This window comes from Nerophis ophidion, linkage group LG04 (genome assembly GCF_033978795.1).
Source record: "Nerophis ophidion isolate RoL-2023_Sa linkage group LG04, RoL_Noph_v1.0, whole genome shotgun sequence".
NCBI lineage: Eukaryota > Metazoa > Chordata > Actinopteri > Syngnathiformes > Syngnathidae > Nerophis > Nerophis ophidion.
In genome coordinates, this window is record NC_084614.1 from 79,078,812 (window position 1) to 79,097,554 (window position 18,743).

The following is an 18,743-nucleotide window of genomic DNA, read 5'->3' on the forward strand; positions in this document are numbered from 1 at the left end:
TGAAGTGTCTTGCTCAGGACACAACGGACGTGACGAGGTTGGTACTAGGTGGGAATTGAACCAGGGACCCTCGGGTTGCGCACGGCCACTCTCCCACTGCGCCACGCCATCCCTAACTACTGACTAAACTACTACCACAACTTGGTTTACTATTTATAAAATATAATAATGTAAGGCAGGGATCACCAACACTGGCCTGTTCTAAAAATAGCTCAAATAGCAGCACTTACCAGTGAGCTGCCTCTATTTTTTTAATTGTATTTATTTACTAGCAAGCTGGTCTCTCTTTGCTCGACATTTTTAATTCTGAGAAAGACACAACTCAAATAGAATTTGAAAATCCAAGAAAATATTTTAAAGACTTGGTCTTCACTTGTCCTGGGGGAAGACCCAGGACACGTTGGGAAGACTATGTCTCCCGGCTGGCCTGGGAACGCCTCGGGATCCCCCGGGAAGAGCTAGACGAAGTGGCTGGGGAGAGGGAAGTCTGGGCTTCCCTGCTTAGGCTGCTTCCCCCGCGACCCGACCTCGGATAAGCGGAAGAAGATGGATGGATGGATGGATGGTCTTCACTTGTTTAAATAAATTAATTTATTTTTTTTACTTTGCTTCTTATAACTTTGAGAAAGACAATTTTAGAGAAAAAATACAACTTTAAAAATTATTTTAGGATTTTTAAACACATATACCTTTTTACCTTTTAAATTCTTTCCTCTTCTTTTCTGACAATTTAAATTAATGTTGAAGTAAATTTATTTTTTTATTGTAAAGAATAATAAATACATTTGAATTCAATTCTTCATTTTAGCTTCTGTTTTTTCGACGAAGAATATTTGTGAAATATTTCTTCAAACTTATGATTAAAATTCAAAAACATTATTCTGGCAAATCTAGAAAATCTTTGGAATTCAATTTGAATCTTATTTCAAAGTCTTTTGAATTTCTTCTGAAATTTTTGTTCCGAAAATTCTAGAAGAAATAATGATTTGTCTTTGTTGGAAATATAGCTTGGTCCAATTTGTTATATATTCTATATTTAACTTATTTAAAACATGTAATCAAAATTCTAAAATTAATCTTAATCAGGAAAAATTACTAATGATGATTACTAATGATTTAAGTTGCATGCTCTTTTAGTCAAAGAAAACCCTGTTTTTTATGGAAAAAACACAAAATATGCAATATTTTCACCCAATAAATTTTTTAAGTGGAATATTGGAGATTATACAAGAATTGATTGATTGATTGATTGATACTTTTATTAGTAGATTGCACAGTACAGTACATATTCCGTACAATTGACCACTAAATGGTAACACCCCAATAAGTTTTTCAACCTGTTTAAGTCGGGGTCCACGTTAATCAATTCATGGTACAAATATATACTATCAACATAATACAGTCATCACACAAGTTAATCATCATAGTATGTACATTTAATTATATACAATATTTACAATCCGGGGGGTGGGATGAGGAGCTTTGGTTGATATCAGTACTTCAGTCATCAACAATTGCATCAACAGAGAAATGTGGACATTGAAACAGTGTAGTTCAGATAGCATAAGAACAAGTATTTACATTAGAAATGCATTTGATTATTTACATTAGGTTATTTACAATCCGGGAAGATGGGATGTGAATGGAGGAGGGTGTTAGTCAAGGGTTGAAGTTGCCTGGAGGTGTTGTTTTAGAGCGGTTTTGAAGGAATATAGAGATGCACTTACTTTTACACCTGTTGGGAGTGCATTCCACATTGATGTGGCATAGAAAGAGAATGAGTTAAGACCTTTGTTAGATCAGAATCTGGGTTTAACGTGGTTTGTGGAGCCTTAAAAAGGTCAATTACTCATAACAACGTTGATTTCATTTTTTTATTTTTGAGCGATGACACTTAAAAACAAATCACATTAAAATGATTGGGATCAAAAAGGGATCCTACTCATTGAAGTGTTTGAAAACAGAAATTATATATATTTTTTTACTGTTTACTTTTAACACAATAATCTCGAGATCACCTTCAGAGCTATTCGTCAATTATAAGTTGTATTGTTGTCTATCAATGCGGAAACAAAAACATGCAAAATTTTCCCCCAAAATATCCCAAAGTGCAACATTTAATGTGATTTTTTTGGAGCCTTGAATAGGTCAATAATTCATAATGACATAGATTTTGATTCATTATTATTTTTTAAAGAAAGAAACAGCCTGCATGCCAGCTTTGTGTTATTAGAGTAAACATTGTAACATTTTATTGTTACATTCCACCTGTTTGCTCTTTCATTACACTTTTTATGTTTTACTTTTTTTTTTCATTCGTATTTTTAAACTGGGCCGTGGGGCCGTTAAAAGATGACCTGCAGGCCGCTTTACGTTAAACAAAACAAAACGACACATATTGTATATATATTGTTTTTGTAGGAATTGTTATAAAAAAATATACAAATAAAATCAAGTAACTTTGAATTTATGTTTAGGTTTAAATTCAAATTTACTTTTAAATGTATGTTTAAATACCGGACAGGACAGCAGATTCACACCGGCCTGCGTGCACTATCCCCTCCGCGCCATCAGAGGCGCTGTGGGAATCACTTCAACTCTCATCGCGCTGCGATGACGTAGCGCTGGGAAGCAACATCACTGACAAATACAGTAATTAGAAAATTAAAAAATAAAATAAAATAAAAAAATAAATTCAGCAATTAGAAAAGGTGCTATTTGGTTTCACACTGTATAATAATAATTGGAAAACTTGATAAAAAAATAAATTAAAAATAAAAAAATAAATTCAGCAATTAAAAGAGGTGCTATTTGGTTTCACACTGTCTGAAAAAAAAAAGAAAATGAATTTTACCTTTGCAGCCTCATTATACTATTGGCTAAGTTTTATATTCATAAATGTAAGTTTCTCAAAACCGGACCAGATTTTTGTGCCTTTGAAAAAAGATTTAGAACTGTACATTAAAACACTCTCTACCTCTAACAACCAAAACGCTGTGAAAACGATGATGCTGTGACCCAAATTTAAGTTATTTACTGAAATTGAGTGAGCTTATGGCTTTGCATTTTGTTTAATATATATATATATATATATATATATATATATATATATATATATATATATATATATGTCTTGATTGGATTATCCAGAGAATAGTGCTCGATACCGTGGTAGAGCGCAATATGTAGGTGTGGGAAAAAATCACAAGACTACTTCATCTCTACAGAACTGTTTCATGAGGGGTTCCCTCAATCATCAGGAGATTTTTCCTGATGATTGAGGGAACCCCTCATGAAACAGTTCTGTAGAGATGAAGTAGTCTTGTGATTTTTTCCCACACCTATATATATATATATATATATATATATATATATATATATATATATAGGCCCTGCGATGACGTGGCTACTTGTCCAGGGTGTACCCCGCCTTCCGCCCGATTGTAGCTGAGATAGGCGCCAGCGCCCCCCCGCGTCCCCAAAAGGGAATAAGCGGTAGAAAATGGATGGATGGATATATATATATGCATTCTACTTTAGTTACTTTGAATTCACAATCCCCTGGCGCTGTTTTGTACTGTCTTGTACTGTTTTTGTACTTAATTTTAATATTGTTTCTCGACTGTTTGTAAATGTTGAAATGTATAAATAGAGGTTTAAAAAATAGTATATAATAACAGTAAATTAAAATTAAATTAAGTTATTTACGGAACTTGTGTGGGCCTATGGCTTTACATTTTGTTACATATATATATTTAACATTCCAGTTTAGTTACTTTATTGTGTGCCATGAATTGATTAAAAAAAAAAAAAGTCTGCGGGCTATAGAGCGTTTTCCGTTCGGGCTCCAGTACTCTGGAATGTCCTCCCGGTAACAGTTCCAGATGCCACCTCAGTAGAAGCATTTAGGTCTCACCTTAAAACTCATCTGTATACTCTAGCCTTTAAATAGACCTCCTTTTTAGACCAGTTGATCTGCCGCTTCTTTTCTTTCTCCTATGTCCCCCCCTCCCTTGTGAAGGGGGTCCGGTCCGATGACCATGGATGAAGTACTGACTGTCCAGAGTCGAGACCCAGGATGGACCGCTCGTCGGGACCCAGGATGGACCGCTCACCTGTATCGGTTGGGGACATCTCCACGCTGCTGATCAGCCTCCGCTTGAGGTGGTTTCCTGTGGACGGGACTCTCGCTGCTGTCTTGGATCCGCTTGAACTGAGCCACTATGGATTGAACTTTCACAGTATCATGTTAGACCCTCTCGACATCCATTGCTTTCGGTCCCCTAGAGGGGAGGTTGCCCACATCTGAGGTCCTCTCCAAGGTTTCTCATCGTCAGTATTGTCACTGGCGTCCCACTGGATGTGAATTCTCCCTGCCCACTGGGTGTGAGTTTTCCTTGCCCTTTTGTGGGTTCTTCCGAGGATGTTGTAGTCGTAATGATTTGTGCAGTCCTTTGAGACATTTGTGATTTGGGGCTATATAAATAAACATTGATTGATTGATTGAACGTGGACCCCGACTTAAACAAGTTGAAAAACTTATTCGGGTGTTACCATTTAGTGGTCAATTGTACGGAATATGTACTGTACTGTGCAATCTACTAATAAAAGTTTCAATCAATCAGTGCACAAGCCCCTGGTGCTGTTTTTGTACTGTTGCTGTACTTGTTTTTATTATTATTGTTATTTTTTGATTGTTTTTAAAATGCTGCATACTATAAATAAAGGTTTATAAAATCAAAAAATAAAAAACAAAAAATTAATAATAATAATAATACAGCAACCAGGAATCCTGGCCAAAACTGTGGGATTCTGGGAGGAAAGGCAGACACTAATACAACATCCAACAATCTATTAAAGGGGAATAATATAGAGGAAAGTGTAGGAGAGAGGAGGTGGTATATACCCGACTTAGGTTAGGACACACTGGGCTGAGGGCAACATTATGAATTATGAATTCTATTTCCTAGCAGGCTATATTAGCTGCAAATGTCATGAAGTCAGTGACGAAGCTGAGGCTTGGGAGACGTTGGACCTTCCTAACAGGACAAGGATCCCAAGCATACCTCCAAATCAACATCAGAGTGGTTGCAGAAGAAGGGCTGGAAGACTCTGGAGGGGCCTTCACAGTCGCCAGACCTAAATCCTCTAGAAAAGCTGTGGTGGGACTTGAAGAAGGCAGTTGCAGCACGCAAGTCCAAGAATATGAATGAACTGGAGGCCTTTGCCCAAGAGGAATGGGCTAAAATACCTGTAGATGCTTGCAAGAAGCTTGTGTCTGGTTATGTATCACCTTTGAAGGATGTCATTACTGCCAAAGGGTGTTCTACTAAGTACTTAAGATCAATCAATCAATCAATGTTTACTTATATAGCCCTAAATCACTAGTGTCTCAAAGGGCTGCACAAACCACCACGACATCCTCGGTAGGCCCACATAAGGGCAAGGAAAACTCACACCCAGTGGGACGTCGGTGACAATAATGACCCAGTGGGACGTCGGTGACAATGATGAGAACCTTGGAGAGGAGGAAAGCAATGGATGTCGAGCGGGTCTAACATGATACTGTGAAAGTTCAATCCACAATGGAACCAACACAGTCGCGAGAATCCAGTCCAAAGCGGATCCAACACAGCAGCGAGAGTCCCGTTCACAGTGGAGCCAGCAGGAAACCATCCCAAGCGGAGGCGGATCAGCAGCGCAGAGATGCCCCCACCATGCATGGATGCATGGAACTAGGGCAGGGGGCGGGAACCTTTTTGGCTGAGAGAGCCATACAAGCCAAATATTTTTTAAAGTATTTCCGTGAGAGCCATATATATATATATATATATATATATATACTGCGATGAGGTGGTGACTTGTCCAGGGTGTACCCCGCCTTCCGCCCGATGGTAGCTGAGATAGGCGCCAGCGCCCCCCGCGGCCCCGAAAGGGAATAAGCGGTAGAAAATGGATGGATGGATATATATATATATATATATATATATACTGAATACAACTATATGTGTGCATTTTTAAGAAAGACCAACATGTCTATAGAGTATGATAAGTCTTCTTCATTTTAATAACATTGTTATTCTGAGGCTAACCAACAATGAATAAAATACTTCTCACCATTCCTGCGACTTCTTGAACAGGTGCGGTAGAAACCGGGAGGAAGAAAATGCATGAGAATGTTTTATATTTTGATTGTTATTTTTGACACTGTGATTACCAGCGAAATTTTTCCTTACTTATCGTGTTAAGCAATGTCAGCTAAGATTTATTTGAGAGCCAGGTGCAGTCTTCAAAAGAGCCACATCTGGCTCTAGAGCCATAGGTTCCCTACCCCTGAACTTGGGGGTTGAATCATTTTGTCAATGAGATAATAGTGCGTTCAGGGACGTCACGGCATTCCCACACATCAGCTTAAACATCACAACCAAATATAGTGAACGTTTGGAGAAAATATGTAAAAAAATGACTTGTTTATAACGGCTTAGACTTAATTGTGGCAGCTTGTTGTCCCTTTCAATCTTTAGTGTAGCAAAATACACATTTAAAACTACCAGTTCAAACTTAATGTGTAGAGCGGCCGTGCCAGCAACTTGAGGGTTGCAGGTTCAATTCCCGCTTCCGCCATCCTAGTCACTGCCGTTGTGTCCTTGGGCAAGACACTTTACCCACCTGCTCCCAGTGCCACCCACACTGCTTTAAATGTTACTTAAATATTGGGTTTCACTATGTAAAGCGCTTTGAGTCACTAGAGAAAAGCGCTATATAAATATAATTCACTTCACTTCACATATTAAGAAAAATGCCTTTTTTTGGTATTCCGTAAAATACAGTGTTGCAATTTAAGTTGCATTCGTCTATTTGACACATCTTTATTTGATATGACTATAAACAAAATAGGGAATAAATGTCCAACTTGCTAAAACACCAACATTGTGTAGGGGTTGAATCATTTTGATCAAAACTGTATAGTCCGAAAAATATGGTGACTCCGTCTTGAATTTGAAAAAAACATTTAAATGGTATTTTTCACTAAAGAAGGGTTCGGCGAATGCACATATGAAACTGGTGGGGTTCTGTACCTCCAACAAAGTTAAGAAGCACTGCTTTATAGCAACATAAGTCTGTAACCTAAGTACTCACCCTGAGTTTACACACTCCAGTCCAGCAGGTGGCGCTATGCCTTTATTAGCGTTGGTTGCGAGCCGCCATAAAAAGGAGGAAGAAGAAGCGGAAGAAGAAGACGGAGCTAAGCGTGACGTCAGCACATCGGTGGGAATGGATGCCTTCAACGTCGTCCTTATTTCGCGCACTTTCACCTGTCTTTTCGTGTCCCTCGCGTATTTCTCGCGGGCCTCCCTCGGCACGGAGCTGAGTTTCGTGACATGCGGCTCCGTCGTCAAACTTTTAAACGTGAAACACAACGTGAGGCTGCATTCTCATGACGTGCGCTACGGCTCCGGTGAGTGGCTCTCTTTTTTTTGTATTGTTCTCGACATTATTTATGAAGGATTAATGAAGGATTAACTTCAGGCGCCATAAGAACATATTTTACTTTGAGGGAGACGGTTTTTTTTAAGTCGACGTTGCCAATATAACATTTCTTTGTCTTTCATGAAGACAGGAAATATGGCTTCAAGGAGGGACAAGCGGTAGTAAAATGGATGGATGGACCAAAGTGTGTGTTTAAAAAGCCGACATTTTACCTTTTAAAGCTCTGCAATAAAGACATTCATAATAAGATGTAATATATACATGATGTAAGTATATAATGTAGTAACATTAATAATAACATGTAATATATACATGATGTAAGTATATAAGTCATGTAGTAACATTCATAATAACATGTAATATATACAGGATGTAAGTATATATGTCATTTATTAACATTCATAATAACATGTAATATATACAGGATGTAAGTACATTTGTCATGTAGTAACATTCATAATAACATGTAAGTATATATGTCATGTAGTAACATTCATAATAACATGTAATATATACAGGATGTAAGTATATATGTCGTTTATTAACATTCATAATAACATGTAATATATACATGATGTAAGTATATAATGTAGTAACATTAATAATAACATGTAATATATACATGATGTAAGTATATAATGTAGTAACATTAATAATAACATGTAATATATACATGATGTAAGTATATAATGTAGTAACATTAATAATAACATGTAATATATACATGATGTAAGTATATAATGTAGTAACATTAATAATAACATGTAATATATACATGATGTAAGTATATATATCATGTAGTAACATTCATAATAACACACATGTAAGTATATATGTCATGTAGTAACATTCATAATAACATGCAATATATACATGATATAAGTATATATTTCATGTAGTAACATTCATAATAACACATGATGTAAGTATATATGTCATGTAGTAACATTCATAATATCATGTAATATATACATGATGCAAGTATATACGTCATGCAGTAACATTCATAATAATGTGTAATATATACATGATATAAGTATGTATGTCATGTAGTAACATTCATAATATGTAATATATACATGATGTAAGTATATATAATGTAGTAACATTCATAATAACTTGTAATATATACATGATGTAAGAATATATGTCATGTAGTAACATTCATAATAACATATATTATATACGTAATGTAAGTATATATGTCATTTAGTAACATTAATAACACGTACTATGTAAGTTAATATGTCATGTAGTAACATTCATAATAACATGTAATATATATATGATGTAAGTATTTTATATGTCATGTAGTAACATTCATAATATGTAATATTTACATGATGTAAATATGTCATGTAGTAACATTCATAATAACATGTAACATATACATGATGTAAGTGTGTATATATATATATACTTACATCATGTATATAATAATAATAACATGTAATATTCACATGATGTAAGTATATATATATGTATATATATATATACATACATCATGTATATATTACATGTTATTATGAATGTTACTACATGACATAATATATACTTACAGCATGTATATATTACATTTTATTACGAATCGTACTACATTACATGTCATGTAGTAACATTCATAATAACATGTAATATATACATGCTGTGATTATACATGTAATGTAGTAACATTAATATGTAAGTATATATGTCACGTAGTAACATTCATAATATGTAATATATACATGATGTAAGTATATATGCCATGTTGTAACATTCATAATAACATGTAATATATACATGATGTAAGTATATATGTCATGTAGTAACATTCATAATAACATGTAATATATACAGGATGTAAGTATATATGTCATGTATTAACATTCATAATAACATGTAATATATACATGATGTAAGTATATATGTCATGTAGTAACATTCATAATAACATGTAATATATACATGATGTAAGTATATATGTCATGTAGTAAAAGGCACATTTCATTCATTGTCTTCGCCAAGAGGTGCGACCGTGCGTCTTTTTGTGCCGTTCTCGCCATTTCCGGGGTCTAAATCGGCTGTCAAAAGTGTACCGACTTGTCGGAATACGTCCTCATCCTTTTTCTATCCAGGCAAGGGGGGGCGTGATCTATGATCCAAAACACATTTCCGGGGAGCAGGGAAGCGAGGAAACAGTTCACCAGCTATGAAGCTTGATGTGGTTTCTGTTATTTTAGGAGAGTTTATTGACGGTCATGATTTAGTCAATTTAATTATAGTACTCGATAAAAGGTTTATTTTTAAGGCCAAAAATAGGTATTCACTTAGTATTACTTTCTTTAAAACATTTATTCAGTATTTTTTAGCTCTAGAAAGTTACATGGTTGAAACCATTAATGCTGCCAAAAAAACATTAATAAAGATGAGAAGTCCTCAAATGCTTATTTTGAAAATGTAAGTTTGTTTACAGACTATTACGCAATCTGTTGTTGTGTTCCCTAATTTTGAGTGTACATACAGTAAATGAAGGTGTGTGTTGCTGAGCCCAACCTGGACATAATCTGGACGGGACATGGTTTTAAGAAACCCTTTAAACAATCTAATTTCATTGACAACCTGGTCTGGTGAAGATGAGGTCCTATTTAAAAAAATAAAATACAAAATAAGATTAGTAAATAAACATTTTCTTGAATGAAAAGAAAGTAAAAGAACATAAAAACAGTTACATATAAAATAGCAATGAAGTAAATGCCTTTCAGACTGTATTGATATATTTTGTAGGAACCAGAATATTAATAACAGAAAAAAAAAACCCTTTTGTGTGAATGAAGGAGGTTTTTTTGGGTTGGTGCACTTATTGTAAGTGTATCTTGTGTTTTTTTATGTTGATATAATAATAATAAAAACCAAACAGCTCACCAGTCGTTCGTGTCGAAACAACACACCAGCTCGTGGTCGCTATAAATAGCTCATAACAACGATATCATGAATGGGTAATGTTCAAGTCACGGAACGAAAATTGAGTTTTATTGGCTGTTTTCAGGTGTTTTCTTATTGGATTTTATGAACCCATTGGCGGTGTTGTAAGTAGACTTTTATTTACATTTATATTATTATAAAATTTGCGGTTCGGTACATACCTCGGTTCAGAGGTCACGGTTCGGTTCATTTTCGGTACAGTAAGAAAACAACAAAATATACATTTTATGGTTATTTATTTACCAAATTTGCCAAATCTTCCACCAAAAATATTTTTCTTAGTGGAATATTTGATGTGAAGTAATCAGAACCTTGGATAGTTCAATAATTCATAATAACGTTGATTTTGATTCGATATTTTTAGTTTTGAGCAATGACAGTTTGAAAGACAAAAAAACAGCTTTGTTTTATTAGTCAACGTTGCAACTTTTTCTAAATTACATTTAGCCTTTAAGCTTTTTTATTTCGCTTGTGTTTATGTTTTTGTTTATCTTAATAGTATGTTTACAATGTGCCGTGGGCTTTTAAAACACTTGCTGTGGGCCGCAAATGGCTTCCGGGGCACACTTTTGACACCCCTGCTATAGATAATAAAAAATAAAATCTGATAAATCTGCGGGTAAAAAGCAGAGCCTGGCGACGCATGCGAGTTTATGATAACTCTCTCGCTCTCTCTGTCTCTATCCTTCCCTTACGAATGCTGCAGCGTGCGCACACTTCTCAATTTGTTTTGTTTTTAACCCCTTCTTAAAGGGGAACATTATCACAATTTCAAAAGGGTTAAAAACAATAAAAATCAGTTCCCACAGGCTTGTTGTATTTTTTGAAGTTTTTTTCAAAATTTTACCGGTCTCGGAATATCCCTAAATAAAGCTTCAAAGTGCCTTATTTTCGCTCTCTGCGAAGACACTGGCCATTTCCCTATGACGTCACACAGTGCTGCCAATGTAAACAAACAATGGGAATACCACAGCAGGATATAGCGACATTAGCTGGGATTCAAACTCGGATTTCAGCGACTTAAGCGATTCAACAGATTACGCATGTATTGAAACAGATGGTTGGAGTATGAAAATATTGAAGAAGAAACTGAAGTTATTGAGCGAATAGCTATTGACGCTATTCATAGCCATAGCATGGCCGAATAGCTGCGTTAGCATCGCCGGTAAAATGTGCGGACCAAACGATCAGGACTTTCGCATCTCGTGACACTGGAGCAACTTAAATCCGTCGATTGGTAAGTGTTTGTTTCGCATTAAATGTGGGTGGAAGGAAATGTAATATAGTTGCAAATGCATTTGCAGGTTATCCATACATCTCTGTGCCATGTCTGCTTTAGCACCGCCGGTAAATAGCATGTTAGCATCGATTAGCGTAGCATGTTAACATCGATTAGCTGGCAGTCAACATCAACAAAACTCACCTTTGTGATTTCGTTGACTATCGTTGCAAATGCATCTGCAGGTTATCCATACATCTCTGTGCCATGTCTGCTTTAGCACCGCCGGTAAATAGCTTGTTAGCATCGATTAGCATAGCATGTTAACATCGATTAGCTGGCAGTCAACATCAACAAAACTCACCTTTGTGATTTCGTTGACTATCGTTGCAAATGCATCTGCAGGTTATCCATACATCTCTGTGCCATGTCTGCTTTAGCACCGCCGGTAAATAGCATGTTAGCATCGATTAGCGTAGCATGTTAACATCGATTAGCTGGCAGTCAACATCAACAAAACTCACCTTTGTGATTTCGTTGACTATCGTTGCAAATGCATCTGCAGGTTATCCATACATCTCTGTGCCATGTCTGCTTTAGCACTGCCGGTAAATAGCATGTTAGCATCGATTAGCTGGCAGTCAACATCAACAAAACTCACCTTTGTGAATTTGTTGACTTTATCGTTGCAAATGTATCTGCAGGTTATACATACATCTCTGTGCCATGTCTGCCTTAGCATCGCCGGTCAAATGTGGAGACACTCCGGCACATTCAATGGGGGTCTGGCGGCAGACACTTTGGCATCTTCGGGCCAGTGGTGCAACTTGAATCCCTCCCTGTTAGTGTTGTTACACTCTCCGACAACACACCGACAAGGCATGATGTCTCCAAGGTTCCAAAAAATAGTCAAAAAAACGGAAAATAACAGAGCTTAGACCCGGTGTTTGTAATGTGTTGAAAATGAAAATGGTGGGTGTGTTACCTCGGCGACGTCATCGCCTCCAGCGCGATAAACAGAAAGGCGTTTAATTCGCCAAAATTCACCCATTTAGAGTTCGGAAATCGGTTAAAGAAATAGATGGTCTTTTTTTCTGCACCATCAAGGTATATATTTAGGCTTATTTAGGTCTGGTGATAATGTTCCCCTTTAACCCTGAACGTAGATTGAAAATACACGCAACCCTAACTTAAAATGCCTGACTTTTGAGGCATTTAAGAAACTCCACCCGGACAGCCCCGCAAAAGAGGACATATCCGGTGAAAAGAGGTATGGTCAGTCTATTTTAGCCCGGTTGCTGCTAGCATGCCGTGTGTTGTACCTCCATGTGCATTATTTACACAACGTGCGGTACGCTACCTAATATGTTTTGATTGATTGATTGAAACTTTTATTAGTAGGTTGCACAGTACAGTACATATTCCGTACAATTGACCACTAAATGGTAACACCCGAATACGTTTTTCAACTTGTTTAAGTCGGGGTCCACGTTAATCAATTCATGGTCCGTGTGGAAACTCGTTCGGTACACCTCCGAACCGAACCGAAACCCCCGTACCGAAACGATTCAACACAAATACACGTACCGTTACACCCCTACTTTATACACAAGTTAGAATGCGAAAAAGAAATCCATCCGTCATGTCTTTCATAATGATTCTGAACCAAAGGCAGTACAATGCGGTTCCCCTTTGAAATATAGATATTTGAACTGAAAGATCATAGCACTTACCAAGTGTCATTTGTGTGTGTGTGTGGCCCAGGAAGTGGACAGCAGTCGGTGACGGGCGTCACAGGCGTGGAGGACGCCAACAGCTACTGGAGCGTGCGCGGGACTCGCGAGGCGGCGTGCCGACGGGGCGAGGCGGTCAAGTGCGGTCAGACCATCCGACTGACGCACGTCAACACGGGCCGGAACCTGCACAGTCACCACTTCAGCTCGCCGCTCTCCTCCAACCAGGTGGGTTTCCTCCGCCTCGTCGGTTCGCCCAACGTCCTTTTGGACCATTCCTTCTATCTAAGGCCGTCTAAGACAGGGGCACTCACACTTTTTCTGCAGGCGAGCTACTTTTCAATTGACCAAGTCGAGGAGATCTACCGCATTCCTTTTTATAATTTATATTTATTTATTTATGAAAGAGACATTTTTGTTAACAAGTTAATGGTGTTTAATGATAATACAAGCATGTTTAACACACATAGATTCCTTTCTTTCATGAAGACAAAAATATAAGTTGGTGTATTACCTGATTCTGATGACTTGCATTGATTGGAATTAGACAGTGGTGCTGATAACGTCCGCATTTTCAAATGGAGGAAAAAAAGTCCTCCTTTCTGTCCAATACCGCATAAAAGTGGTTGCATTTGGCATCTCATTTGTCCAACTTGCATACTCGTTTTTAAACACTTTGTTATGAGAGTAGCATATGTGTGTGGCCCTTTAATGTCTGGCAGCAGGTGAGTGACGTCAGTGAGTGTGCGGGTGGGCAAGCAAGTGAGAAAGCGGTCGCTGAGGGCGGGGGAGAAATACATTGGCATCAAACTCCGTAGCTTGCTAGCTTTCTGAGACTCTTATTTTGTTAGCACAGGCAGGATGAAACAGGTCTTTTATGGTGAAGACAGGAACTGTGCTGTCTGTCTTTAGAGTTTTGACAGTAGGTACGGAGTCTCTAGAAATAAAATGTGTTTCTCTGCGTCCGCCCTGTTAGTGATTTTTTTCTTAAATATGAGCTCGCAGCAGCCAGCGTCATCTCACAAGATCCTCGGGTGCCGAGAATGTCAAACAACTGACGAAAGTGAAGTCTTGGTATGATTGATGATTGCTCATTTTTATGTCTATTTTTTAATGCCTGGCTTGAGATCGACTGACACACCCTCCGAGATCCACCAGTCGATCGCGATCGACGTAATGCCCACCCCTGGTCTAAGATAACGAGAGATGTATAGAATGGAAATGTTCCATATTTTTCGGACCGTAGTGCGCACTGGATTACAAGGCAGACTGCTGATGAATGGTCTATTGTTGAATTTTATTATAGGGTGCATATTAAGAGTCATATCATTATTATTTTTTTTATAAATTGAAAACAATTCCTTGTGGTCTACATAAATGATAAATGGGTTGTACTTGTATAGCGCTTTTCTACCTTCAATGTACTCAAAGCGCTTTGACACTACTTCCACATTCACACACACATTCACACACTGATGGAGGGAGCTGCCATGCAAGACGCCAACCGGCACCCATCAGGAGCAAGGGTGAAGTGTCTTGCTCAGGACACAACGGACGTGAAGAGGTTGGTACTAGGTGGGGATTGAACCAGGGACCCTCGGGTTGCGCACGGCCACTCTCCCACTGCGCCACGCCGTCCCTTTTACATGACATTTAATGGTGGTTCTTTGGTCAAAATGTTGCATAGATGATGTTTTGCGGATCATCTTCAAGCTGATTTCTGACAGTCGCTTCTTGTCATACAAACCCTGTTTCCATATGAGTTGGGAAATTGTGTTAGATGTAAATATAAACAGAATACAATGATTTGCAAATCCTTTTCAACCCATATTCAGTTGAATATGCTACAAAGACAACATATTTGATGTTCAAACTGATAAACTTTTTGTTGTTGTTGCAAATAATCATTAACTTTACAATTTGATGCCAGCAACACGTGACAAAGAAGTTGGGAAAGGTGGCGATAAATACTGATAAAGTTGAGGAATGCTCATCAAACACTTATTTGGAACATCCCACAGGTGTGAAGGCTAATTTGGAACAGGTGGGTGCCATGATTGGGTGTAAAAGCTGCTTCCCAAAAAATGCTCAGTCTTTCACAAGAAAGGATGGGGCGAGGTACACCCCTTTGTCCACAACTGTGTGAGCAAATAGTCAAACAGTTTAAGAACAACGTTTGTCAAAGTGCTAATGCAAGAAAATTAGGGATTTCAACATCTACGCTCCATAATATCATCAAAAGGTTCAGAGAATCTGGAGAAATCACTCCACGTGAGCGGCATGGCCGGAAACCAACATTGAATGACCGTGACCTTCGATCCCTCAGACGGCACTGTATCAAAAACCGACATCAATCTGTAAAGGATATCACCCCATGGCCTCAGGAACACTTCAGAAAACCACTGTCACTAAATACAGTTTGTCGCTACATCTGTAAGTGCAAGTTAAAACTCTACTATGCAAAGCGAACGCCATTTATCAACAACATCCAGAAACGCTGCCAGCTTCTCTGGCCTGAGATCATCTAAAATGGACTGATGAAAAGTGGAAAAGTGTTCTGTGGTCTGACGAGTCCACATTTCAAATTGTTTTTGGAAATATTCGACATCGTGTCATCCGGACCAAAGGGGGAGCGAATCATCCAGACTGTTATCGACGCAAAGTATAAAAGCCAGCATCTGTGATGGTATGGGGGTGCATTAGTGCCCAAAGCATGGGTAACTTACACATATGTGAAGGCACCATTAATGCTGAAAGGTACATACAAGTTTTGGAAACAACATATGCTGCCATCTAAGCGCTGTCTTTTTCATGGACGCCCCTGCTTATTTCAGCAAGACAATGCCAAGCCACATTCAGCACGTGTTACAACAGTGTGGCTTTGTAAAAAAAGAGCGCGGGTACTTTCCTGGCCCGCCCGCAGTCCAGACCTGTCTCCCATGCTGCATTATGAAGCGTAAAATACGACAGCGGAGACCCCGGACTGTTGAACGATTGAAGCTCTACATAAAACAAGAATGGGGAAAAAAATTCATTGATTAGTTTCCTCAGTTCCCAAACATTTATTGAGTGTTGTTAAAGAAAAAGGTGATGTAACACAGTGGTGAACATGCCCTTTCCCAACTACTTTGGCACTTGTTGCAGCCATGAAATTCCAAGTTAATTATTATTTGCAAAAAAAAAAAAAGTGTATGAGTTTGAACATCACATATCTTGTTTTTGTAGTGCATTCAACTGAATATAGGTTGAAAAGGATTTGTAAATCATTGTATTCTGTTTATATTTACATCTAACACAATTTCCCAACTCATATGGAAACAGGGTTTGTATTTTGCTCATCCATCCATCCATTTTCTACCGCTTATTCCCTTTGAGGTCGTGGGGGGAGCTGTAGCCTATCTAGTTTTAATGGGGCAGAAGGCGGGGCATACCTGAGAGTACCTCTAACGGTCGCGGTGCCGCCGTCCGCAGGAGGTGAGCGCGTTCGGCGAGGAGGGCGAAGGCGACCACCTGGACGAATGGAGCGTGGTGTGCGGCGGGTCGGTGTGGAAGCGGCAGGAGGCGGTCCGCTTCCGCCACAAGTCCACCGATGCGCTGCTGTCGGTGACGGGGGAGCAGTACGGCCGGCCCATCCACGGCCAGAGGGAGGTGCACGCCATGCCCGGCACCACGCCGCACAGCTTGTGGATGGCCATGGAGGGCGTCTTCATCAAGCCCAGCGAGGCCATGGCGGGCCAGGAGCACCACTACCAGCACACCGAGTTCTGAACGCCCCTTTTCTTCTCTCGTCTTGGGAGGAAGTTGGTGTCCACTCGCTTCCTGTTTCCTCTCAAACGTCACACATGCGGACTTTCTCTCACCGCACGACTACTTCCTGCTGAAGGAGACACGCGCTCTTTGTAGTAAACACAGGAATATTTATAGAACAAAAAAAAAATTGTCAATTTCTATTTTATTGACTGAATCATGAGGTCCAAAGTGCGTGGTTTTTTTTTTTTAAGGGACAGTCGCACATTTTGAAAATACTATCCTCCAGAAAAATGAATACAAATTGGAAAAAAGAGCCTACGTGTTTAAGGTAGCAGGAAAATAATAAATGTTGTCGTTAAAAACAAGGGTTGTATTTTTTTTTTTTTTTATAAACTCAATACCATACAGTTAAATAACACATATATGGCCTGCCTGTAGTCCAGACCTGTATCTCAATGAAAATGTGTGGCGCGCTATGAAGCCTAAAATCCCACAATGGCGACCACGGTCTGTTAACAACTGAAGCTGTACATCAAGCAAGAATGGGAAAGAATTCCACCTGAAAAGCTTCAAAAATTGCTCTCCTCAGTTCCTAAACGTTTACTGAGTGTTGTTAAAAGGAAAGCCCATGTAACAGTGTCAAAAAAAATGCCCCATGACAACTTTTTTGCAATGTGTTGCTGCCATCCATCCATCCATCCATCATCTTCCGCTTATCCGAGGTTGGGTCGCGGGGGCAGCAGCCTAAGCAGGGAAGCCCAGACTTTCCTCTCCCAAGCCACTTCGTCCAGCTCTTCCCGGGGGATCCCGAGGCGTTCCCAGGCCAGCCGGGAGACATAGTCTTCCCAACGTGTCCTGGGTCTTCCCCGTGGCCTCCTACCGGTTGGACGTGCCCTAAACACCTCCCTAGGGAGGCGTTTGGGTGGCATCCTGACCAGATGCCCGAGCCACCTCATCTGGCTCCTCTCGATGTGAAGGAGCAGCGGCTTTACTTTGAGTTCCTCCCGGATGGCAGAGCTTCTCACCCTATCTCTAAGGGAGAGACCCAAACTCATTCCGGCCGCTTGTACCCGTGATCTTATCCTTTCGGTCATGACCCAAAGCTCATGACCATAGGTGAGGATGGGAACGTAGATCGACCGGTAAATTGAGAGCTTTGCCTTCCGGCTCAGCTCCTTCTTCACCACAACGGATCGGTACAAAGTCCGCATTATTGAAGACGCCGCACCGATCCGCCTGTCGATCTCACGATCCACTCTTCCCTCACTCGTGAACAAGACTCCAAGGTACTTGAACTCCTCCACTTGGGGCAGGGTCTCCTCCCCAACCCGGAGATGGCATTCCACCCTTTTCCGGGCGAGAACCATGGACTCGGACTTGGAGGTGCTGATTCTCATTCCGGTCGCTTCACACTCTGCTGCGAACCGATCCATTGAGAGCTGAAGATCCCGGTCAGATGAAGCCATCAGGACCACATCATCTGCAAAAAGCAGAGACCTAATCCTGCGGTCACCAAACCGGAACCCCTCAACGCCTTGACTGCGCCTAGAAATTCTGTCCATAAAAGTTATGAACAGAATCGGTGA

General features: G+C 39.3%; 1 protein-coding gene across 1 annotated transcript; it reads left to right on the forward strand.

The window, feature by feature from the left end:
- Window positions 1-7,217: 7,217 nt before the first annotated feature.
- On the forward strand, window positions 7,218-17,522 carry sdf2 (stromal cell-derived factor 2). The gene is made up of 3 exons (XM_061899172.1): window positions 7,218-7,459; window positions 13,439-13,635; window positions 16,879-17,522. Exons 1-3 carry the CDS (start codon window positions 7,276-7,278, stop codon window positions 17,173-17,175), a joined length of 678 nt encoding a protein of 225 aa, XP_061755156.1. The 5' UTR covers window positions 7,218-7,275; the 3' UTR covers window positions 17,176-17,522.
- Window positions 17,523-18,743: the final 1,221 nt, after the last annotated feature.